General features: G+C 38.4%; 3 protein-coding genes across 3 annotated transcripts; 2 read left to right on the top strand and 1 right to left on the bottom strand.

Annotated features, from left to right (window-relative positions):
* Nucleotides 1–915: 915 nt before the first annotated feature.
* Nucleotides 916–7,484, bottom strand: LOC141802672 (cathepsin K-like). Its single transcript, XM_074686261.1, has 8 exons — nucleotides 7,309–7,484; nucleotides 5,597–5,720; nucleotides 5,374–5,496; nucleotides 2,932–3,084; nucleotides 2,630–2,854; nucleotides 1,984–2,149; nucleotides 1,230–1,335; nucleotides 916–1,137 (listed from the first exon to the last, which is right to left on the bottom strand). The coding sequence occupies exons 2-8, from the start codon at nucleotides 5,717–5,719 to the stop codon at nucleotides 1,038–1,040; spliced, it is 996 nt and encodes a 331-aa protein (XP_074542362.1). The 5' UTR covers nucleotide 5,720; nucleotides 7,309–7,484; the 3' UTR covers nucleotides 916–1,037.
* A 3,028-nt stretch (nucleotides 7,485–10,512) lies between these two features.
* LOC141802513 (leucine-rich repeat and immunoglobulin-like domain-containing nogo receptor-interacting protein 1) lies at nucleotides 10,513–15,280 on the top strand. Its single transcript, XM_074686041.1, has 2 exons — nucleotides 10,513–10,834; nucleotides 12,491–15,280. The coding sequence occupies exon 2, from the start codon at nucleotides 12,503–12,505 to the stop codon at nucleotides 14,315–14,317; it is 1,815 nt and encodes a 604-aa protein (XP_074542142.1). The 5' UTR covers nucleotides 10,513–10,834; nucleotides 12,491–12,502; the 3' UTR covers nucleotides 14,318–15,280.
* A 544-nt stretch (nucleotides 15,281–15,824) lies between these two features.
* vps72a (vacuolar protein sorting 72 homolog a) lies at nucleotides 15,825–19,743 on the top strand. The gene is made up of 6 exons (XM_074686864.1): nucleotides 15,825–16,235; nucleotides 17,455–17,607; nucleotides 17,862–17,982; nucleotides 18,100–18,276; nucleotides 18,457–18,601; nucleotides 18,885–19,743. The coding sequence occupies exons 1-6, from the start codon at nucleotides 16,119–16,121 to the stop codon at nucleotides 19,273–19,275; spliced, it is 1,104 nt and encodes a 367-aa protein (XP_074542965.1). The 5' UTR covers nucleotides 15,825–16,118; the 3' UTR covers nucleotides 19,276–19,743.
* Nucleotides 19,744–26,152: the final 6,409 nt, after the last annotated feature.

The raw sequence follows: 26,152 nt of genomic DNA, 5'->3' as shown, positions 1-26,152 counted from the left end.
ATATAAAAATGAAATAAATCTAAAAAAAAAAAAAAAAAAGAAAAAAAGAAAGAGAGAGAGAGAGAGAAAAGGAGTGGAAAGAAAAAAATGTAGTATGTCATAGGGATGGGTACCTTTCACATTTGAAATGATACGGTACCGATACCCGGTACCTGTCAATCGGTACCGGTACTCAATGATACCAATTTTCGGTACCTTTTGTGCTCATGGGGTAAAAAATTATAATTCATTTATGAATAAAATATATATTTTTTCAATTTAATATATTTATTCTACAATATATTACCTTGCAATGCTGTGTTCATATCCAGCATGGAAAATCTCCAACTCTTCCACTCCCTCACAGTCACAAGGATGCATTTAGGTACCTAAACATGGTACCTTATGATTTTATGTGAATCGGTACCCGGTACTTTTGACAGAATTCGGTCGGTACCTATAAAAGTACCTGATTCGGTACCCATCCCTAGTATGTTACTTGCCCCTTCATTCATTAAACAAACACATGATTAAAAAAACAACCGTCTGCCAGCACACCTTTTAGTTTTGCATTAATTGCGTTTTTGCAGAGACATCAAGCAAAGCAATGCAAATTTACATCAAACAAACAAAGAAATAAATACAATTAAAAACAAAACAAAACAGAAAGAACAAAACAATTTGTTTCTGCAATTTTTATAATATATATTTCTTTTTATTTGTATTTTTTTATTCTTTCATCATAAACTTTCATTAAAATTATGTTGAACTTTAATCTTTACAAGAAAGAAAAACCTAAAACCTATATATACAAATGTTTAAATAAACAGCAAAAATAAGACACAAGGTTAAAAAACAAACTATAATGTCACAAAGCAAAGAGTCTGTTCTTTTATTATCCTATCCAATAACTTATTTTTCTTCTAAAAGGTACAAAGCAATTTTAAATCTCAAACTGTTTTCTAAACTGTTTGTATTATAAAAATAAATTATCTTAGTCTCTTATAAATCAAACTACTCAAATTCTCCTCAGGTGGTTTAGGTAATTGTTCACATTTTCACACCGTAGGATAAACTGCGAAGCTGGCGATACCACAGAGATTCTTCTTGTTCCTGGCAATTCGAATGAAGCCTTCTTCTCCCCACGCAGTTCCCCAGCTACAATCAGACAAAACAATCAAATCTTGGTTTTACGCATGAAATCCTAGTTTTCTATTCATTGAATGAACAAATAGAAGAGACAAACTTACCTGTTTTTTACCAGCCAGTAATCCTGTCCTCCCTCTGTGCCATAGCCCACAATCAGGACAGCGTGATTGGTGAACCTGGGGTTGCAGTTTGGAACATTGTATAAACCTAAAAGATGCACAAATTTAAAGAGAGACAAAAAAAGTCAGACAATTAGATGATTTCATATTGCCAGTCAAATATTTTTTTGTTTACATCTTAAGCGTGCAATGTGAGGTATGATACAAATTATTTAAGGGAATTGTGTAAGTAATTAACAGCGCAGGGTGTGGAGTCACTCCTTTCATTTGATCTTTAATTAAATGAAATTTATTATGAACACATTGCAAAATAAAAAGATGAGTACACTATGTCCAACAAAGCTGCCTTTCTGGTCTTGTCTTAATTCATAATAAGAAAAATGTTGTTCTCTAAATAAGCCTGGTGGTGTTAACTATAAAAATTCAGTGCTGTTTGTCTCTGTTTACTTTCCAAACTGGAGTGATGATCAGAGAAAAGTTTGTTCAGGAATGAACTTTTGAAGCAGAAACAAGAAATTAGTCAAATTCAGTTCATTTGAAAAACAACTCACGAAAGTTCAAAAGGTCAAATTTTAAGATCAGTGGAAAACACAGTATCTGCAGGATGTCCTAATCATGGGCTCTGATCTGTCTCTGAGGAGTATAAATCCTCTTCTCATGTGTCCCAAACATGTTACTCACATACTTTCATTCATACCACCACAGAGATCACAGCTTCATAGGCTTCCAGTCTTACCTCCTTTGTAAAGATGAAAAGATCTCAGCATGGCATTCACCGCCACAGAGACTGGTCCCACAGACGCCACCACAGCCTGCAGAGTCCTCTCGTCTCCCTGAGGTAGGATGTGGAAATCAGAGCAGTAACCTGCTCTTCCTGTGACGGAGTAACGACATTTTCCGTTCTATAAAAAAGAAGCAGAACAATGAAATATGTTGTAGCATGACCTGTATGTTCCAGTGAGGATCAAGAAGATGGAGTCTTGGTGAGTCATTATAACAGCACTGGCATTGTCCAGTGGCAAGTTTTTGTCCTGATTTCTCTATAAATGCATCTGCAGAATTGAAGCAATGGGGAAAAAAATAAAACAGATAAAGAATTCAATTCAATTCAAAAAACTTTATTTGTCCCCAGGGGGCAATTCAAAGGTGAATGAAAGTGTAGAGAAAAAAAATTTGATTTAGAGGAGTCAGCAAAACGGGAGGTTTAAATAAAAAAAGGAGAAGTAAGTAAATGATGGGTCACAATGAAATGCGTTGAAGTGAGGAGCCTGTAAATAAGGAAAACAGGAACAAAAAAAGAAAGCTGGAATTTAGACAGAAATAGAATCCAAGGAAGTAAATCGCCCCTCTGAGTAGATAATTTTTTTTTTTACCGAGGTTACCTTGTGCTCATAGGGGTAGAAGCTCTCTGAGTCGATGCCTCCGTTGCGAATAATGTAGCTAAACGCTTTAGAGATGAATCCTCCCCTGCAGCCGAGGTTACCATCCACGGTGCTGCAGTCCACCAAGTTCTGTGGACTCAGAGGAACCAGGACCCCTGTCTTCTTTTTCATCTGACCCTCCAGAGCCCCCACAGAGCTGAACGCCCAGCATGATCCACACATCCCCTAAAAACAGACAGTCTTCTTTAGTGCCACTGATCAGTCAGGATGTGCTGTGGTTCTGGTTTAAAATCATTCTGCACCTGGTTTTGGACGGGGCTGACCAGACCGCTCTTCCTCCAGTCGACACTCTGAGGTATCACTGAGCTGCTCAGGCCTTTTAAAGTACTGTTTCTGAAGTGAGCTGGCTCCTGCAGCTTCAGACCGTTTAGTTTCTCGTTAACCTCCTCAGCTGTCTGTAAGGAAAGCAGGACTCATGGTTATCCAATGCACATATGGAGGAAACAGGGTTAAGATGAGATATTTGTAATGATGTGTGTTCTAGGGTAGGTTGTGGGGTTTCTTCTTTCTTTTGTGTTTGTATTGTGATGTTATAAAAATGTCAATAAAATATAATGATTTTACTCAGAGTATGATGTAATCATTTGCAAGAATTTAAAGTCTCACAACTTTTATTGGAAGATCTTGTTTTGCACACAGTGTCCCTCAGCCTTGATTTTGATCAAATCAACCTCAAGTTCCTCTGAGTCTTTTTAGTTTTAATCAAGTTTAATTTGAATTTAATGTACTACAATCAGCACCATTACATTCCTTTGCCATTAATTTAGCTTTCATCAGTTTGATAATGTAACATATCCCCCAACATAAGCTGTCCTGTATCATTCTGCTCCTTGCTTCTTTAGGCAAAATATTCTAAGATTCCCCTCATTTTAATTTAACACTTGTTGTAACAGTACATATGATGACTAATTAATCTAAATTACACGTATCTTCCGCTTGAACAATTTGGTAATTATTTAAGTCCCAGACATTTTGCACCAAAGTCCTCATACGTATGTTTATGTAACTTTTTGGGAATTTCCAGATGTGCTTTATGTCCGGATTGTCCAGATTGGTTGTACCATGGTGGATTAGAGTAATCAGATGGTAAAAGAGAAGATTAAAGCTGCTCTATAGGTTTGGGTTTAAATCAAGCAGCAAAGGGTTTAATGCAGATTAAGAGTGTTGGTCAGCGACATGCTTCCTACACAGGCAGAGGTCAGTGAGTGTGGATGCTATGTTGTAATATCAAACACATGTCACAAAGATAGGTGGCATAATTAGAACTGGTGCAGAGCTAAACTTTTTGTAATGCAGCTTTTATCCACCAGAGGGCGCTCTGATACATATCTGTGAAAAGTGGCCTCTTCCATAACTGGATTCTGAATATTTCCAGTCGTATTTAAAATGTTTTGTGCTAGAAACAGTATCTTATGTTTAAGCTACCATGAGGCCAAACTGAGAAACATAAGAGCCCTTGTGAAGCTCCAAACAGGGGCCACATGAGGTGAATAGACCCCAGCAAGTGTCTCTGTTCAGTCTACATGTTTACTTCGAGATAGGCAAGGTCTGAGTAGATGCTCCCTGAATACATTCAGGATTAAAGGTGAGCTTAGTGAACAGATAACAGCGGTAAAGTATCCGAGGGTGATTTTAGAATCCAATTTAAAATGATCAGCCAAAGAATAAAGGCTCACATCCACTTTCTTTTTAATCTGCTTGACAATCAACTGTGCTTTTCCATTTTGAAAACATGGATACTTTCTCACCTATCTAATGTTAAAAAGGCCTGGTCCATCAAATGCTCAGAGTACCTAATTTCAATCAGACTTAAGACTCTGGACAAAAAAAACAAATCATAAACAAACATCATCTTTTACATACAAATGTTTAGATAAAAACTACAGAGCTACTAGAGCCACATCGAGTGACATTTGCAAAGTTTCATTCAGCAGAAAGTCCTTTCCTTCAGCCGGCTTTTATTGTGAACTCTCACCTTTTACATATGAAGCATATTGTAAACGTCACCACGTAGGAGAGAGCCACCACATCCTGTTTATATATGAGCAACAAACCTGCACTAGTGTCTGATTTTCTGTACATTGAGTCACTGCCAAAAGGTTTTTTTTAATTGTATCTTGCTGTGCTTAACAAACCCTTTCTTTGTTTCCTTGAGCTTATCTCCTTAACACTTCACTCCCTCCAAAACCCTTCTCACGACAATTATTTTAAATTAGCTACAAAAACTGTGATACTGCCAATGGATGGCTGTTTTCAGTTTGTTGATGAGCTGTGAATGTGCCATAGTTTTGCATTTGAAGAAGTCACAGTAATGTGAGTACAAGCTAGAAGGCAGCCGAGGTGATTGTGCTGTCTGACTGTAAAAACTGCTGATTTCATCCTTCTTGTGAGTTTTTTTTGTCTCTGACTGTCTGACTTTTCTGCCCTAAGAGGTTTAAAAAGTGCCAAGTTCACACCCACAGCAACAGCCAGAAAATGTTTCTGTTAGCTGTTGTTAAACCCTATGGATTACCATTAGTCTGCTGTTTCAGAGATTTCTGAGGGTCAACTCACCAAATCTGTCCATCCACAGATAAATATTTAACATATGTCTGTCTTGTTTTGCCACATCAGAGTGTTTTGTCGACCTGTTTTCAGAGCAAGAGAATGACAACAAAAACTGTTGCTTTAGATCAGACATGTACCATGTCAGCCAGATGATTGAGTCCCATTGTGAAGCTGTGTTCTCCTGCTGAGGCCTCTTGATTGTGTCTCAACACCAACAACACGTTCTTCTCCCAAACAGCTCTCCTGAAGACAGCCTCAGTCTGGAACAAAAACAGACTCAGTGAAATCACTGTTAGTGTCTATATGTGTATGGGTACAAGGACAAACACAGAGAGAGAAAAGATGTTTTCACAGCTCTACCTCATTATCATAAACCTTGCTGTGATTGACTTTCCACTCTGCCCACAGTTTATTTAAGGCAGAAGAAGAAGAGTGGCTGAGATCCAGAGAGGCCAAAAGCAACAAGGCACAGAGAAAATGCATCCTGTATGGGTAAAAAAACGATATTACTGACAACAAAATTTGAGCAGACAATCAAACAATCAATCATTTTTTTCTATCGAATCAGAAGTCTAAAGGTTTCAACAGTTGGCTAGATAGATGTTACTTACATAATCACTGTCACACGAAATACACATTTGCTGATATAGTGAGGCAGTTCTTGTACGGAGATCAGTGTAATTTATTTTTTACCTCGACGTGTTTTGACGACAAACTTCCTGCAGTCTTCCTCAGAGGAGTCACGTGTTGCTGTCATGACTTGTCTGTCAGCTGATTCATAAAGGTTTGGTCGTCCAACCTGAAGCGGCGGGACAACCACGCCTCCTGTTATCTGACAGTCTCTATAAATCAGCTGACAGATAAGTCACAACAACATCAACAACAACATTAACGTGACTTTTCTGAGGAAGACTGCAGGAAATTTGTACTTGTTGATATTCCGCTGTACGGCTTTATATGTGTACTTTACTTTGATGATCTTGTGCTATTTTTAGAATAGACCATACTGATCACTTTACAGACAAATTATACAAGACAGAGATTTCTACAGCTTATCAGTACATAGCTATTTGAAAAGCTGCACACGTTTACCATGAACATCCCACATTGTTACTTTACATTCATTCTTTACAATAAGGGAAAGCATGATACCCCCTCTTTAAGCAATGAGTTATGAGATAACCAAGCACCAAAATCAAAAGTCTTTTAGACCTGATGTCAGGGTTGATATGGCACTCTTACAGCCTTCACACTGCCTTTAAATCAATAAATGCAAAATAGTTTTTCAAAGGAAAAAAGTTGTTCACAAGAAATCAACCAGGAATTCAATTCTAACTTTTTTAAGTTGCACTATAATTAATTTAGCATGTAAAAAGACCTTAAAGTAAAGAGTGTCAGAAACTTTAAAATTTTAAAGATCTTTAACATTTAGTTCAGATCCTGAAAAATCTTTAGTTAAATTAATTTAATTGCCTAAAGCACAAGTCTCTGCATCATGTCTTTGTGTTTCTACCTTCAGGAGGGAGGCTGTTTGGAAACTCTAAGGGCATTGACCTCTGACAAGAAGTGACAACTGATTGTGACATGTCACAATGACAATAAATTCTATCTATCTATCTATCTATCTATCTATCTATCTATCTATCTATCTATCTATCTATCTATCTATCTATCTATCTATCTATCTATCTATCTATCTATCTATCTATCTATCTATCTATCTATTCTGACTCTGATCACCTTCTTTATAACATGCAGTAGGCATTGCACACCTTCCCTGGTTTAGTTGAGAAACAACACATTGCATTTCAGCCCAAATATTTTTATGAGTGCCTAAAGATTACTATAGGAAGTCAGGTGAAGCCTTGCTGTAGTTCGGCACTTCAGAGGATTTCCTCCTCTAAAAAAAAAGAGAACTTGCCTTGCTCTAACCTGTAATCTGAGCTCCTGAAACCCCATTCATTCACACCAGTGAAGCACTGACTCCACATGATTTGGATGGAGACTCAAAAATCAAGCCAACAGCCTCAATATGTTCATTCACATCCATAAGAAGAAATGTTTGTACTTACCCTGTTGCAGAGTAACCAGCAGTGTTTTGTGCTGCTGAAAAAGTGCACACGTTTTTCACGACGCCAGAAAACCTTCACACCAAAAAGAGGAAGCTTGCAGAAATTTCCCGTAACACACACGCATACACACACATTGTGTTTTAACTCTATTTTCAGCGAAAGAGCAAGAGCATCTACTCCCTATCATGTCATGTGAATCTAATTTACAAACAGCTGCAGAGGCTGAAAATACCCTGAACCACCAGTAGTGGAAGTGGTGCAGATTATACAACAGAAATACGTATAAATGAAACTTATTAAGGCTTAGAGGACACATGACAACAAAAGCTTTTGGGAAATGTGAAGTGATAAATTATGAAAGCATTTAGCTGCCTTTATCTGTTTATAATCCAATCAGGTTGTTTTTGAGTCCTCAAGCTTGAGCAAGATGTTACAAAACTGTAAGGCATTCTTTTGATTCTGCTTTTTTTTTTTTTTTTAGTGATACAGTAAACTGAAGGATGCTCAGTCCCACCATGATTCAGGTCAAAGCTGTTAAAGTCAAACTCAGTTTCCTGCAGGGAATTTTCTAATTCCTGTAAAAGAAACTTTGAAAATTCCCAAAATGGGGGGAGTTCTTTTTGTTGTTATTTAAGAATTTGAGGTTTTAGGTGGTTTACCCTTTTTCAAAAAAGTTGCTGAAGCTGCTTGTGTGTGTCTTGGTGTGAAGTTTGACCAAAAAGGCTTGTCTTTTCATTGTGAACCTCTTTATCTCATTTGTGTTTCACGTTCAGTTTTTAAAACAAAAAGATAAAAATGCCAATAGACATACATCACAGTTTCAAAGTGTATTAAAATCAGAATAAAGTTTCATTAGCAATATTTTATATGAAAGTTATGAAAGAATCAAAGCAGTTTCATGTTGAACTGTTAAAATTGGGGTTAATGTATGAATAATGTAAATGCAATGCTAGCTACTCTAGAAGCCTGCTGGGTGTAAAATATTGACAGCTAGGAAATCACCCTGACAAAAACAGCTAATAAAAATGCTTTCTCCACAGAGGGCTGTGATATTACCAGGAAAGACTTCAGAGACTCGCACTTAGTCACAAATTGGTTTTGCATACCATTTCCCATGAAGCCACAACGTGTTTATTAGACAATCAAACCACATTTTAAGTGCTAACTAATTAGCTTTCAGGTTAGCTACTTTGGGTACAGGACTTTTAATTCCAAAGGAGGCTCACTGTCTTCTTCAAGACCAAATGCTAGCCAGGCTAAGTGATGGCTAGAAGTACATAGGTACTTATAGTTCTGCTACTTGACGCTAAATGCTAAGCGCAGTCAATGCTAGGTGTTGGTCTAACGGCTAATGAGGCTAGTAGCATGTGTCTGCAGTTTCAGGAGCGTACTTTTGCGGGGAAAAAAGACCATGGTTATTTGTGTACTTACCACTGACAGCATTTTTTTTTTTTTTTTTTTTTTTTACTGATGATCCTAATCATAACTGTTGCTACACATCGAAGCCCAAGAATTACAGTCCTGAAACTGCAGCTTTCAGCTCTGAGGACACCGTTTGGGTAATGTTTTGTATTTTGTTTTTAAATCTTTTTCTACTCTTTAAAACTAAGCTATGCTAACTTTCTGCTGCTTGAGCTGGATATTCTTAGGGTTGATTATTTGTACCTGGATTTTAATGTCAAGGTTTAGTGGCTAATGTGAAACTTAGCAAGAGCAAATTATGAAATACTGAACTACCTTAGGAAGATAAGGCAATACCTGCCTGACCCTTTTTTCTCTTTCTCAATAACCCCTCTCTCTGAACTGACCAGGCAAAGTAAATAATACAAAGATAATATAAAATAAAATAAAATAAAATAAAATAATGAAAAAAGTATTTACTCAGTGAGCCATCAACAGTCACCACTACAGGGAGCAAAGAGGATGAAACAATATGATAGCTACAAGACAGGAGGATATTATATAATAAGACACTTTATTTTGGCTGTGACTGTAAGCACTGGGTTTCTGTCCCTGTCTGACTCTAGGGTTGGACAGAGATCTGCTGATGAACGCAGGTTCCCTGAGGTAACAGATGGTTGGGTCCTGACTCAGCACCTGTTATTCTTCTGATCACGCACGTTTTCTGTTAACATGGCTCATTCCTGCAACTAAGCAGGAATGAGACTTTCAAATACCCAATTACTTAAAAGATACATAAAACTGGAGGGTTTACATGTTATTTTTGTATTTTGTATAAATGTCTATAATTTTTCCCCCCTTTTTTTCTCAGGGGAAAAACTGAGGTTATTCTTATTGCATCAATGCCATTTGATAGATTGCTAATGATCCCATCTAATACTTCCATTCAGCAGAAGAAATCCAAACCAGAGGGATCAAGAGAGAAGTAATTGGTCATTTGTCTGAATGCTCTGACTGGCAACTTTTTATTTAATCCATAACATGTTGATATTGGTATTGCCAAGCGGTTGGGTTGAGCACCTCCATGTCCTGTTTACTGATCTATTCACTATCCTGTCCTCTAAAGGCATAACAAACAAACAAAGCCTTTAAACATATAAACAAAGAGATAAACATCCGTATTATCCGATTAGTTTGCAGTCGCTACTAATACTGCTTACACTGGGGATGATGACAAATAAAAAAGAAATGTTCTTTTTCATGCGGCAAATTTTACAGTAGACTCTGAAAAACACCTGGCAGCTGGGCCACAGCCACATGATTGATATTTATAGCCCGATGATAGAGAAGCAATCCAAAATCTGGTTATGCAACCAGATTTTGGAAAAGATTCCAGGAAAGCTAGAAAGTTGTCTTTAATGAACTAGTCTACTTGAAGAGTGGTATGTAGAGTAAACATACAATGGTACAACCAGCAAATCTTTACTGGTTAATTGAAGTAGCTAAAAGCACAATCTTGTCACTCCAAGCATCTAGTGGTAACTTGTTTATTAAAGTTTGTTCGCCTCATTCTGCTTCAAACTCTCAACCAGCTCTGAGAGAGAACAGAGACATTCCTTTATCTTAAAGGGAGTGTCAGCTCGAGTACTCTCAGCCCCATCTGTGTGTTGCTCCTGCATCTACGGTGCTTGGCTGACCTGTGTCTGCCTGCCTCCTGTCATCCAGTGCAGCATGCTGGACGCAGGCCAGGATCTGGTGCATATAATCCCCCAGCATGCAATGAGCGCCGCGCGTCCTCAGTCAGGTTGTTGTTGTTGCCATGAGGACAGTAGAGCAACAGGGGAAGTGAGCCATAGAGGCATTAAAAACTTGTACATGGGGAGTGAAGCTTCTTGTGATACGTGTGTCTCGTCACAGCTGTAATTAGGATTTTTTTTTTCAGTTACAGGAGGTGGACCTGAGGGACTAAAAGTTCTTTTTTCTTTTCTTTCTTTTTTTGTGAGTAAACACAGGATAAACAGGATTTATGGTCAAAAATTCCATCACAATCTTTTTTTCGTTTTTCAAAAATACAGAATTGCCAAAATGGTAATCACAAAGGGGAGCCCTCCAGACTAAAAATACGGTAAGTTATCCTTGATTTTCTTTTTATTTAACCTTTAGATAACCAAAATACTCACCTTTTCATCACAAACTCTGTGTTCTGTATTCCCAGCCTTTCAGGCTATGGTTAATAACTATGATTTCACCTCTGTGCACTGTTTTCACTCTTGAGTGTGTGCGCTCCCGCAGGAGGAGTCAGACTTCATCATTCACTGCTTGGGGGAGTCGCTGTCATCACCAGCAGTTATATTATTCAGGATTTCCCCAGCTTCCTACTGTAACTGTCAGGATGAAATTACCTCCAGTGAAATATGATGTCCAAAGCACGAGAAGGGAACTTCTCCTTGAATCACTGGTAGATGTTTGTTTTCTGAAATGTTGACTCTGTTGACTTATCCAGACGGCAGAGTCCTAAAGGAAAAGCACCAGGCATAATTAAAAATAATTAGTTTGAAAAGAAAATGACAACTTTAGGTAGAAAAAGACAAAGTCTGCATTGGATTATTTAGACTATATATGAGTTATTTTCAATTTTTAAATGTCCTGGATGGAGGAATTTGTTGTTTCTCTGCCTCTTCTACCTCTTTTTCTCACCTGCTCCATACTTCCATAAGAGCAGAGCTGCCAAAACAGAGGGTGGCTTCACACTTACAGGTGTTTCATTTTTTTTTCTTCTTAACACTCTCTGGGCATCTTAAACAGCACATCTTAGTCAGTCACATATTTTTTCATGAGCTGATGCCAGTTCTTTTTAAAGGGTTATAGTTTTTTTGGACACTTCATCGTTTTATCTATCTTCCAAAGCATTCAATCTTTCTACATATTAAGAAAATGTACATTAAAGTTTTAATACCTTTTTTGATTTTTTTTTCTTTTTAGTTTTTAGTCAATTTGCATGGATCATTTGCAGTTTCTAAACTGTTGCTCAACAGTTGCACCCAGACTGTACACAAATATACATTTGCTTTTGCTGCCCTCGAGTGGTAGATTATGTAACTGTTGAGATAAAAACATCTTTTTACAATGTTCACATTTAAATCCATGATATATTCTTTGGTTTATCTAAATTAATAGTTTAACCCTTGCATTTATTTGTGCTTTAAACTTTAAACTGTGTTTTTATGCTTTTGTAGTATTACAAGACAGAGGTTAGATGTAAACACAGCTGGTGTTAACTGGGGTTTTAATCACTTAAATACATTCAATGCAGAAATAACAAAACAGTCATTAATTTAAAAAAAACAATAGTAAAACAAAGTAACTGAAAAAGAAGAATTTATTACAACCAGTAAAATTTAAGGCTCAAAAATAGAGACAGGGGAGAGATTGAGCTTTTTGCTCTTTTGAGTTCAGTGATTTGGCATATTTGAGAATTTGCTGAAGATTGTCCCAGCACATGGATGACACAGCTTTGACTCCTGTATCTTATTATTTTAGATTGCTGGGTACTGTGAACATAAAAATCAACTGTAACTGCTTATATTTACTGATGACTCAGCTTTGAAATCTGACAGCATTTGATCAGATCCTTTTTTCCTGTCTGACCTTTCATCAGCAGCTGACTGTTTTTGAAAATCTACCTCTCCCTCTCTTTCCATCCATTTTTTTCTGACATGACACAAGTTAATATCATTTTTCTCCCTCCACAACTGTCCCTCTCTCTTTCTGTCTCACGCAGGCAGGTCTCCAGATGTTTGAGAGGATCGCCATCCATGGATGGCTGTGCTGGGCTCTGTACCTGCTGGCAGCAGGGGTGACATTAACAAGTGAATCACACCGGCTGTGCCCACAGCCTTGCCGTTGCAACACCATGCTGCTGGAAGCAAACTGCTCTGATAGCCAGCTAAATACAGTGCCCGACAGTCTCCCACAAAACACCAAACTACTTAATCTTACAAATAATAAGATCAGGACTCTGGTGCAGCAGCAGTTTAAGGCATTGCCTCAACTTCTACACCTCGATTTGAGTGACAATGAATTGATCTTCATTGAAGTTGAATCATTTATTGGTTTACAAAATCTGATAAATCTGCGTCTTGCTCGCAACCACCTGAAGATCATACCTGTGGGTGCATTGGCAGGTATGCCAAAGCTGAAGTCTCTGGACATGAGCGACAACGAAATCCTAGTTTTTCTAGATTTCACTTTCTGTGACTTGCCTGCTTTGCAGTTTTTATCAGCAGCAGACAATGACATAGTTTTTATTTCTCATCAAGCCCTCTCTGGACTTACAAGCCTGGAAGAGCTGCACCTTGATGGCTGTAACCTCACTGCAGTACCAACAGAGGCACTCACACAGCTCATCAGGCTGAGAAGTTTTCACTTTCACCGACTTGGCATAGAAACGCTGCCCAACTACTCTTTCCGTAATCTAGCCAACCTCAAAGAACTCGTCATTTCTCATTGTCCCGGGTTAAAGATGATCTCAGGGAACAGTCTGTTTGGCCTAAATCTTACATCCCTTGCCATCACACACTCTAACCTCAGCTCTGTCCCTTACATCCCTTTACAACATCTTGTGTACCTGGTATTTCTTGACTTTTCTTTCAACCCTATCACCTACATTCAAGGGAACAAGCTTGGAGACTTGCTGCGCCTCCAAGAGCTGCGTCTGGTGGGGGGATCACTGCTTTGTATTGAAGTTGGAGCATTCAAAGGTTTATCTTACTTGAGGTTACTGAATGTGTCCATGAACTTTCTCTCCACCCTAGAGATGGGAGCTTTTCAGTCAGTGGACACGCTGAGAACTCTGGGACTCGATAACAACCCTTTAGCGTGTGACTGCCGCTTGCTGTGGTTAGCCCGAAGACGACTCATTCTTGATTTTGGTGGAAACTCACTGACTTGTTCTACCTCAGTCCACTCCCAGGGTTTGCATTTTCTGGACCTGGAGGAAAATGAACTCTCGGGCCTGCTCACCTGTCGGCAGCCTCGTATCCTGAACAGAAAAAGTCAAGAAACAAGAGTAGAGCAGGGTCACACTGTGGTGTTTTATTGCAATGCAGAAGGTGACCCTGTACCATCTGTCACCTGGCTAAACCCACAGCTAAAACCTGTATCCCCTACTGGTAGAATATGGGTCCTCTCCAATGGGTCGCTGGAGATACGCTATGCTCAACCTCAAGACAGCGGTACATATCTCTGTGTGGCGTCTAATGCAGCAGGAAATACCAGCCTGCCTGTCAGACTGCATGTCCAAGCCTTACCAAAGTCTTCTAGAAACCTCTCTCGTCTCACGGGTTGGTTTGTACATCCAGGTGTGAATGGGAATCAAAAATTTCCGTTTGATTTTAAGACACTACTGGTAGCTGCAGCCATTGGGTTCATCTCATTTTTCAGCTCTGTGAGCGTGTGTTTTATTTTTATGCTCTTTTGGAGCAAAAGTAAAGGGCAGATAAAGCACACAGCCACAATAGCATACGTGCCACGAAGCACCACGTCAGGTGGTAAAGGAGGGGCAGGCAGCCATACGGAAACAAGCAGGTTCACCATGAAATTAATATGACTCAGGATCACCTGGTATAACACACAAAGGAGGATCAGGGCCACGGTTAATACAAATAGATACACAAATTAATTAATCTCAAAGATCAAAAAGTTTTAGTGTTACAAGATTAAAGTTGAAATTCAGAGTTAGAAATCGTATTAGTATTATTATGATTTTTTTTGGCTTGACTCAAATCCTCCCTCTAGGTTTCTTGTTTGCAGGAGCGTAGCCTGAACCCCACAGACTGTTAGAAGATCAACCACTTGGACTATTGGTATATACGATGTGCATTATTTGTGGCAAATAAATTGATCATACCTTATCACACTTTTTATTACTATCTATGTATGACATTTGAAAAAAAGTTTAATTTCAGTGTGCCACCTTTCAATAGTCTGTACCGTGACTTGGACCCCCACCCCCCAAAAATAATTCTAGACACGTCCCTGCTTGTTTGGTCAAGGGTTTGTGATCAGTAAATTCAAAGCTTTTGTTTGAATTAAAAAAAAACATGTTGAAGTAAGAAAATGTTACTGCATGTTCACTCTTGTCAAACAGAGGTAACTTATTCATAGTGATTCAAGCATGTTAGGTAGCGCTTGCTAAAGGCTTACAGTAAACTGCTATCAAAACCTTTTGAGATCTAACTTAAAAAATCTTTTGAGGTATGTAATAAAATGATATTGACTGATGAGATTCAATTTTGATTTTATGTTTTTAAGACAGACTCACAATGATAGCAAAGCAATCCAAGAATGCATTTAATTAGCTTTTAATGAGCATGCCAGATGTGGAGCTTCAAATGATTATAGCAAATGTTTATTTTTTGTATTGTAGATGTCAATAACCTGAAAAAATGTTTATTGATTCAAATAAATTCATCGGGTGTTTGCCATAAACAAAGATATTATATGAATTTTGATCTTGTATGAAGGTTAAATAACAGCATGGGTGTCTATCAAACATACTTTGGTCATCTTTTTACCTGTACTAAAAATCATTTGAGTATCTGTCTTTGCTATTTTTATGTTTTTTTTTTTTTTTCATTTCATATTTTAATGGTCTCAAAAGGTTTTTTTTCTTAGTAACTGATAGGGTTCAATAAAAAATGTTTCTCTAAAATGTCATGTGTGTTTTGTGTGTGTATGTGATATATATATATATATATATATATATATATATATATATATATATATATATATATATATATATATATATATATATATATATATATATATATCACAGTTTTGTATAGTTTAAGATATTTGAAAACGTGGTTTGTTATATCTATCTATAAGAATTGAAAATTCTTCACACATGTCAACGGGACGTTCATCCATGCTTTGTTGTTGCCATGGAAACTACTAATCCCGGGCCCATGTCCTTGGTTTTACATATTATGAATTCCATTCTTTCACAAGGATAATCATAATGTATATACATATTATAACAGGTTTCACATCAATATCTTTCAAACTTAAGAGCAGCGATTAAATGTGCGTATCGACCCTACCTCGGAAGTTGAACCACCTGCTCCGGATGTGTTTCCTGGCCTGAAGGGGGCAGTGACTGCTAGTTAGTTAGCAGTTAGCCCTATTGGTTAGCTTTTTATATCCAGGTTGCATTGCTATCTCTAATCATAACCGTGTGAATTAAAAGCTTATCTGTAACTTGAATAAGTATGAGTACGGGAACATGATTGAGTAACGACGAGGTAGAGAAGTTAACTGAAGCAGCTAGTAACGGTTTAAATAGCACAGCGTTAGCTAGCAGGGTAACAACACGTTAGCTCGGTGAACATTATTTGGAAAAAACAAACATGACTCTGGCTGTAGGTCGAGAGCCTAGAAAAACTGCGGGTAACCGCATGTCAAAATTATTGGATGCTGAAGAAGAAGATGAATTCTACAAGACAACATATGGAGGCTTCAATGAGGTAAGCAAATAGACTGATAGGTTTTGAATGAGCTGAGAGGTTAGCATTATTTTGTATTGGACTGACCGGGTCAGTGTGTTATCATTGAACCACAGAGAGGAAACGTTTCTTAGCTTCAATAATTGACTTTGAATTACATTTTAAAAACGTGTGACACTAAACATAAAATGCAATGGACAAAATATGTTCAGTGAAGGAAGAAACAGACAAGTTTATAATGACAAATGTTAAAATATAGCGTCATTTGATGTAAATAGATAATCTAAATGTTGGTCAAATTGTGAATTTGTGTGGGTTTGACCAGTCTTTCCACATTGATAAAGGAGAAAACTTGCTGTAACGAAATTCAAAGGTACACCTTGTTACAACCAATTCAAAGAAAGTTAACCATGTTAAACCTCTACAAGTTAAACAATGTAGAGGTGGTTGTCAAGCTGTTCTATTGTTACACCTAGGTAAGCCAGATAAACTGGCAGCAAGGTTATGTGATTTGTACCTTTCTCTCACAGTACGTCTCATGCACATTCAGTTTTATAAAATAAGCCACTTTGAGTCACCCTATGGCTGTTTATGCAACACTGCTTTCAGCAACACCACCGTGCTATAGTGAATCCTCTGTAACTGTGACAGAGACCTGATAATATCCAGACTCAGTCCGTCCTAACAGCTAAGAAAGTCGTGAAAGCCAGGTTAGGGTGCCAGTTTTCACTGCTTTACACTGTATAAGAAGTATAACCTGTCAAAGTTTCAGGCTTTATTCTGCGTCAGGACACAGCATTCTGTCATGTGCTGCTGCTGCATCTTGATTCAGGGCTTACATTTGTACATGACGTTTGGTCAACGTCAATTTGCAGTCTGGCTAATTTCCTTGTAACAGCTGCTGGTTCAGGGGTCGGTTCGTGTGGGAGGTTTTGGCAGCGGCTGATCAGGCAGTTCAGACGTTCGTCTCAGCTGAGTTTAACAAGAGTAACAGAAAAAAAAATCACCAACAAATCCTGTGGTACCCTCATCATTGCTGCGCTCAAGAATGTGGCTGAGCATTACGTGAAATCTTAGAGCTAATCTGACTTTTAGTGTAAGTATTGTTTAACATGAAGCCACTGGGTAGTGTGCACTACACTCAGTTACTGTATTCTTCACTTACAACATACATTTCAGTATTTTGATGAGTGTCGCACTTACAGATGAGCTGTTAAAATAATGCTCTCCATCGTTTCAGGAATCAGGAGATGATGAGTATCATGGAGAACACTCAGACACAGAGGATGAGGTGGACAGCGACTTCGACATTGATGAGGGTGACGAGCCAGACAGCGACCAGGAGGAGGATGCACCCAAGAGGAAAAGTCGGGTTGTAACCAAGGCCTATAAGGTAGAGTTGATAGTCTGTTTAATTCTTCATCAATCTGAATTCACACCAAGAATATCATTAAATTTGTAAAATAGACTCGTAAGTGACTTTTTTAATAAAATATTTGCCTGCATTTTTCATCTCTTAATATTCTGTAAAGTGAACTCTAATTAAAAGCTACTTTTCACTATGAACACTCTGCAACTCTCCTTATTTTATTATGTCTGAAATAGACCAGAAGTGAGTATGCTTTGTTTTTTGGTTCCTTTTCTAAGGAACCTATAAAGGTTGCAAAACCTAAACCCAAAAGACCCTCAGAGGAGCAGAAGAAAACCGAGAAAACTAAAGTGGAACTCAAACGGAGGATTCCACAGGAATTCCAAGATTTTGGCGAGAGTAAGAAACTAAAAGCACTTTGGACCTTGATTACTAAATCCTAACTGCACTTGAAAATGTTGTGATTTTGATATCTAGATTTCTTTGTAGTCAGTGCATTACTCTTTTGTTTGTTAGCCCGGAAATCAGTGCGACAATCCACCAGTGAACACACCAGAAAGACAAACCTTCGCCTTCAGGAGCGGCAGGATGCTCCTAGGAGACGGAGAGGTGCCCACCGTGACCGACCCCTTACCCAGGAGGAGCTGCTGGCTGAGGCCAAAATAACAGCTGAGATCAACATCCGATCTTTAGGTAAAAGCATTCTGTGTCTTTTTTTGGCAGTATAAACCAAATCATAACTAGATCAAAGTTAGGTGTTAATAATAATTGGAACTGTCTGTAAGTTACCAATAACATTTTCTCAAGTCATCTCTTTATAATATCACACTTCAGAACTTGCCACCCTTCATTTGTTGTTCTCTCTATGAGCAGAAAACTATGAACGCCTGGAGGCAGACAAGAAGAAACAAGTGCACAAGAAGCGGCGTTTCGAAGGACCAACCATTCGTTACCACTCAGTCCTGATGCCGCTGGTCTCTCACTCGGTCCTGAAAGAAGAAAATGTAGATGTTGAAGGGTACGTTTGGTCCACGGAGAGACTTAAACAGCTGGAGGAATAATTTGGTAGATGGAACGCTGACCTTGTTGAACCACTGTTTGTATATTTCATAATCTTTAATCTGCTTCAGTGATATTGCCCTCAAGTATTTAATCCTTTTTAGACTGTTGAGACCAAAACAGTTTTTCATCGAGATAAGTTTTTTTCTTTTTTTTGTGCTGCAATAATTTGAACACGATTAAGACAAACAGCCCACAGGGTGTTTTGTGAAAATAGTAATTTCTATTTCCTCTTATTGAAGGTTGGATCAGGATGTCCCTCAGGCTACACCGCAGAATCCCACCACACCCTCTCAGCAGCCTGCAGGAGGCCTCTGCTCTCGTACATACATCACATTCAGCGATGACGAAGCCTTCGAGGCAGCCTTTCCTCACAGCGGCACGTCGAGCCCCCAGCTCCCTGTCCAGGAGGTTTGTCCTGTTACCCATAAGGCTGCACTGTACAGAGACCCGGTGACTGACATACCATATGCTAACGCACGAGCCTTCCGCATCATTCGAGAGGCGTACCGTAAATATGTGGCTGCTCATGGATTTCCAAACATGTCGGGAGGGGTGACGGGATTGGACTCCTCTTCAGCAAAAGGTGCCCGCCAGAAAATGGTTGTAAAGCAAAGTGCTGCTGGAACATAGAACTGTTTTCAAAAGATCTAAAAAACAACAATGGGCTCATTCAGGTAGAGTTATTTGGTTGATAATGACATGTTGAAAAAACGAAACCAGTCACTGCCTACATTAGGTTTTGTCTCCACCCATGCTAGATTGATGATTAAAAAGCTTCAAATGCTTTGACACTGTTTTATTCATAGAAACAAGAAATTTGGCACCGCAGTTGACTGGATGAAATATAAGATAATAAAAAATAGAAATTACTGAGAAAAACTGCATTACAGCTACCAGAACAATTGGTAGATTCCCTGAAACTGAAAGAGAATTCTCTCTTTGTGTCGTCAGTATACACAGAAACTGTTTTTCATTGTAGTACCCTGGCAAATCCAGGTTGAGTGGATTAAAAATTGATAAAAAAGAGCGGTCTGTTTCTTTCAGGCCATTGTGAAGTTTCTTGTTACTTTTTTAATAATAAAATACCTTTTTTGTGAAGTTTCTCGCTATTTTTTTAAATAATAGAATACCTTTTTATAGTTACCTTATTTAGCTTCCACTTGAGTGCATATTTCTCAACTTTATTAAAAAAGAAAAACTTATTTTTTTTCCTTTTCAAGTGCTACCTTTGATTTCAAGGATATTTTACAAAACAACAGGTACACTTCTGGAGCAGCACAATAAATATATATGTACATGTATTTCTCAAAGGTTCATCTCCTTTTAACCTAATAATGTGTTCATCAGCTGTCAAATTTCAACTTTTCCATCTGTAATGCTTATTATAAAGTCATTTTAAAGCTATATAATATGACCTATAAAAAACACAGCTCATATTTGTTTAAAAAAACAACCAAAAGAAACAAACTCTGGTTTTATTGTCAGTCCCGCCCCTCTTCCTGGTGTCACATCAGAGAGTTTTGGGGAAAGAAAACACCTTCAGGAGTTTCATCTCTTGCCTCTACATGTCAAGTCACTGTGACATTGTGAACTAATCAAAGCAAATACTCATCTCTATTCTACTCATTCATACAGAACAAAAGGAATTCAACACCTTGTGAAGTCTGTCATAGGCATCTCCATTCCCTTCATGTTTTATGGACTTCTTTTCCAATTCCAGTCAAATACTTTTGGTGTTAATTAAAACATTCCTCTAATTGCTCAGTGCCTTACTGTGTGGACCAGACATCCCATTAATTCCAGCCACATACATCACATAACAGCATTTATATAACACAGGCAGCAGATAAACAAGCACACTGAGAATGTTGGAGCTAGCTGTGAGGCTTTTATAAAAGGTGTCATTTCTGCTCACAGTTAATAACAGAAAATTATTGGAGCTCTAGTGGAGTGTCACAGAGAACAGGTCTGCTGTTTTAAACCCACGAGGGTCTCAAATAAGGCTTCCTATATTTCTTCTCTCAGGGTACAATAACAATGACTCTAATAGGAGTTTGACAAGGTTAGTGACCTTTGACCCTCTCACACAATGATTTGAGAATAACTCCCTTGCACACAGCGTCCTGTTGCTGTTGGACATCTATTTTTCTGCGTGTGTTTCTTACAGAAAAGCTCCCCAAAAACCATAATCAGTGTTAATTACTGAGCATTGATTTTATCTGAATGTATCAGTTAATTAATGACACTGTGTGAAGTGTAACCATGAGTCAGTATCTCTCACCTTTATTCTCCTGTCAGTGTGTGAACACAACACTTTCAGAGTGTCAAGTCAAGTCTTGACTTTCATGCTTCAGTTGACTTGATCGATGACGACGGCGGTGTCACGGCTGTCTGGTGAACACGTCCTTAAATTCCTTCAAAGTTTCAGCTGCAAAATTCTGCCGAGCCTTCCTTCATGTCACTTTAGCCCTCAGCAGATGGTTCAGACCAAAATTTTACCTCTGCATGAAAGCTCCCGCAATTCTGTTGGTGATGCTGCTGCCAAAAGATCCATGTTGCACTCATGCGGATTTTCTCCTGCTGCTCCTGTAATGTCCTGATGATGTTGAGCAGATATGTAGTCATCTACTTTTTTCCTTTTCATGAGTAGATTTTTGAAAGACAAAAAAACCCTGATTAAATAGTAAAAATACATTGAGGTCAATCTCATGTGGTACCCATATTTTTGACCTAATGTCTTTCATAACAAGAAAAACAAGCAAGTGAACAATACTCAGATATTCAGTGCAATAAATTGGTTAATTGAGGAGAAGCTAATTTAAAAATACAGTGAGAACATATTAGATGTCTTCTGAAGATACAGTGTGATCAGACTGTTTTGTCGATTTGACATCCACATCTTTGGACTTCTGACTGTGCTACAAACAAAACCTCATAGGGCATGAGCATGTGCAGTACAGAAAAAGACAGTATCCAGCTTAAATATGATTAGAATAATAATGAGTAAAAATATGTCCTTCCTGGATTGTGCAGTGTCTTAGCAACACCTTTTCTTTTCACAGTAAGTGCCACAATTGTTTTTTAAATCTTCCTTTAACCTTCTGTTTAAACAAGGACATTTTTCATATCATAACTCTGAATGTGTGTATAATCAGTCAATGTGTCAGTGAGTGTTTATTTTTCAACTAATCCTTGTAGGGACCGGTACCTTTCACATTTGAAACGCTACGGTGCCTGCTACCTGGCAATCGGTATCGGTACTCAATTGTACCAATATTGGGTACTTTCTTGTGTTAGTTGTGTTTTGCATGGAAAAGGATGCATTTAGGTGCCTCAACATGGTACCTTTTGATTTTACTTGAATTGGTTCCCAGTTCTTCTGTCTGAATTTGGTCGGTACCTATAAAAAAAATACCCAATTTGGTACCTATCCTTAGATCCTTGTAAATAAAAGTGAAAAAAAAAACAAAAAAACAAAAAAAACCAACAGCCATACTACAGTCCTCCACACAGGTTTTTTAAAGAGAGAGTAATGTGCTTTTTTAGGCTTCATACTGTCCCTCTGGTACCCCTGAAGTAGCTTTACATGATTCACAGCTCACAAAACATCCTTTTTACTCACACTGGTGTCACTGTCTGAAATGCTTCGTTTTAGAAACCCTTCTTTCTGGTTGGCCTGCCTTCTGGAGGCCTATGGTGGTTAGACCTTGGTGTGGGAGGCCTGTTCCTCGATTGCGTTCTGAACCCTGTGAGGAGATCCCTATGCAATGGCCTCATGATTTCAGCAAGTCTCATTAAGATCTCATGAAGATCATGGGATTTCTACAATGTATGAATACGCAGCAGTTTGAAAATCCACAGTTTTAGCTTTGACATCAAGCATTGTTACTTTATATTCATGTTTAAAATACAAGAAAGCACAATGCCCTCTCTTAAAAATATTTTTGATACTATCCAGACGTAAATATCTTTTTAAAAATAGACTGCACTTCTAAACCTGAGGCTCTTCATTTCATAATAAGCAGTACTAACATAACTTCTGAGACTTTCAAGCAGTCAGATGTTCACTGTCATGGTACAAGACAATGTTAGTGAAAAGACGAGCAGAGGCACGGCAGCCATCTGGAAGTTTTTCTGCTTGAGTCTCCAACTTCCAATCTAACTTTCTCCATATTTGTCACACACTGACAGTGACAGACTGGTTGCTGTCTATATTAATCATAACAGACTGCCTGACAAATTCACATCAAGAGCTTTGGTTCATACCGTTGGGTAGATTTGTTTTGGAAGGAAGGAGTATACCTCCAGTTACTGACTTTATCTTATCATCCACACGCTTCAAATCTATTATGTTTTCTACTTAGACATAGACCTCACCTGAGTAAAAAGTTGATTTATATCAAAAAAAGATGAATCATTAAATAGGAATATAACATGTGCCCCCTACCCCTTCATGTGAAGAAAATCCATTGAAGAAACTGTGGCAATCTTTCACTCCTCCGTCTAACCTCAAGCAAGACTAATGAGATCGAGGTTTCCTTAAAAATTCAAGCGGGTTTCTAAAAGTTTTCACTTAATAGATGTCAGCACAAGTTTTTTTTTCAGTTGCTGATTTTAGAAACAGAGACTATCACAGTATGTCTCCAGTTCTTTGAAAAGTGCTGTATTAGTAGGGCATGATCAGCGATGGATTATCTGCAAAAACCTTGAGCAGTGAGCCACAAAAACTGCAAAATCCATGACTATAGCGTGTCCATATGAAAGACCTGATTACAAAAAGGGAGCATTGTGCTTTTTTTTGTTTTTACTTTATGCTTTCCTTAGTAGCTTTACATGATTTATAACAAAGGAAAAAAAAAATTTTTTTTCCACACTGATGTTAAGGAAAACCTTATATCGGCCTCTTTCTGAAGGAGTCCCTTTCAGCTACTGTCTCTTTAAGACACTGCTCCACAAAACCCCTTCCTTCTAATTGGCCAGCCATTTGGATGCCTCTTGGGGGCAGAGTTGTGGGCAGACCTTGGTGTTTGAGGCCCACTCTTCCAACAAGTCATGAACTAAATGGCAGATCCTTATGCGATGACCTCATCATTAATCAAATCTCATGAAGATCTTGTGCTACATTTCAGAGTGACCATTTTGAACAGTTTACTGACAGATTCTGGGATTTCTATAAGTAATGAATAAGAAGCACTTTGAGAATCTGCAGGTTTAGTTTGGATATCCACCATTGTTACTTTATACCCATACTCTAATGCCCCATCTTTAAAGTACTCATGGCGGATATTTGTTAGGTTTAAGCTGCTAATTGTCCTCAAGTTTGACCAAATCAAGAGTAAGTCAGAAGACAGGAAAAATCCGCCCCCTTGGAGTATTGTGACCCAGCATCGGATTTTGAGAGCAGGAAAGTATTATGCTAACAGCAGCATACTGTGCTGCTTTGGCAGTAAAACAAGCAGTTTGGAGAAAATGAGTCCAAAATAGATATCAAGGACTCTGGATGGATGGCTATAAAAAGGAGTGGTGGGTGTAGCAGGGACTCATTGTCTACAATAACTACACTGGCCTCCTTAATGGTTAGGACATTAGATACAGCACACATTGTGCGAACACGGTGCAGTGTCAACAAAAAGCTGTCACATCCTGCAGTAATAGGAAGACCAGTACTGCCATAAGTCAGACTGTTTTTTAAGGGTACAAATTTCGAAGAGCACGTTTAACAGTTTTGAGCTTTGCACCAGCAGAGACTAGATCTGTGAAAACATTTATTTTATTGTGCATTTTCATTCCTCTCAACCTCAATACTTGGTCTTTGAAAGCAACTGCTGCCCACACAATGTACCACTTGCTTTGGCGAAGGGAAAAAAACACCACCACACATTAATGCAAAAATAACAAGTTATCCCTTAAAGCGATGATGATGAATTCAGTGTCAGGACAAACTGGTGTCTCTGGAGGATAGATGGATGTAACGTATGCAGTCAAAATATTTATCCACTCAGGTCTTTTAGCAGCCGCGACTTTGCCTGAAAACATTTCCTCATATCATGCGAAACAACAGGACACTGAAGGCTTTGTCTCCCACATACTGCACACTGCATATGGTACCAATTGAACAGTTTTCTCTGAATAGGAAGAGAGACTGAACTGCATTATCACTCATTCTAGTGTGGTAGTTGCCATGGAGACGAGTGTAGGTGGTGTACTGTGCTGTACTCGGTGCTGTACTCCTTCCCCTGTCCTCTCCCCTCTTCTGTTGCCCACCCTCTCTGTTCTGCTATCTGCAACATCCGTGTAACTTTCAGCCTTGTACGACTGACTCAAATCTTCTGCTCTGTTTCCATGTGAGCTCAAGAACAGCTCGCTTCTCAAAATAGCAAAAAGATGCATTAAGGTTGAGAGTATTTTGGGCTTCCTGGTTGTAGATTCAGCAGGTGAACATGCATATTGTGAGTTTGATTCCTATCAGAGACGGGTTGATTAGCATTTTCCTGACAGACTGCTGACCCCCTTATGCCTTGCTTCAGTTCCTTAAACCTGTCTTCCTGATCCCATAAAATTCTTTCTTGCTGACCATCCAAGTTTTTCTGCATGCATTGTGGGTCCCTTCTTTCTGCAGACCAGCTATTCTTTTTATCAGTTTCCATGGAGATGTGTGTTTCTCTCAGTGTGTGTGTGTGTGTGTGTGTGTGTGTGTGTGTGTTTGCGTGAGTGAGTGCGAGTTGAAAGTGAAAGTGTGGGCATGTGTCATTTCCAGTTTATGTGTTTTTTTTTCAATAATTTTTGAAGACTGCATGTGCTGTCCCAAGTTAGTCTTTGGCCTTCGATTACATCACAGATGTTTGCTTCTCTATCCGGTTTTATCATATCTTTTCCTGCATCCTCCTGTGCTCATTTTTCCTCTTTCCAGTGCAGCTGTATGGAACATTGTATCAGTAGGATTAACACAGGAACCATAAATGAAGTCTCATCAGGATCATAACAACAAATTAGTCCAATAATGCAGGTGTAACCACAATAAACAAGACAGTAAAATAATGAAATGTTAATCTGTCATCTCCTTTAATTAAACCGGTATATCCTGTTTGTAGATTTATTTTTGACAAATCCAACCTTTGATCATTCTAACATTTTGTTTCAGACAATCTTTCCAGGTTAAACCCTCCCCTCCATCAGAGGTTTATGTAACAACTTCTGTATAAACGTAAATGCCCACGAAATGATCTATGACACATTCGCAATTAGACAATTAGCACTCCACATTTATGTAACATGTTTACATAGCAGATACCAAAATAAAAGCCCTTTAAAGAAGAACAATGGCAGGTTCCCCCACACTTCTGCACTTTAAATGGTACATATATTATGTTTGTAAGACCATTTGGCATTTTCTTCTGCATCCAGAGTAAAGCTGATAGTATTCCACCAAAACACAAATGAGTTGGAGGCAGAGTTTTATTTCTCCTGTTAATGATTGGGTTTATGTGAAAAGCTATGTGCTTTTATT

This window comes from Halichoeres trimaculatus, unplaced genomic scaffold, assembly GCF_033239565.1.
Source record: "Halichoeres trimaculatus isolate MK-OKI-2021-1 unplaced genomic scaffold, fHalTri1.1 fHalTri1_scaffold_14, whole genome shotgun sequence".
Classification (NCBI taxonomy): Eukaryota; Metazoa; Chordata; class Actinopteri; order Labriformes; family Labridae; genus Halichoeres; species Halichoeres trimaculatus.
Note: the sequence above shows the minus strand (reverse complement) of the source record. Positions and strands in the feature narration are given on the sequence as shown.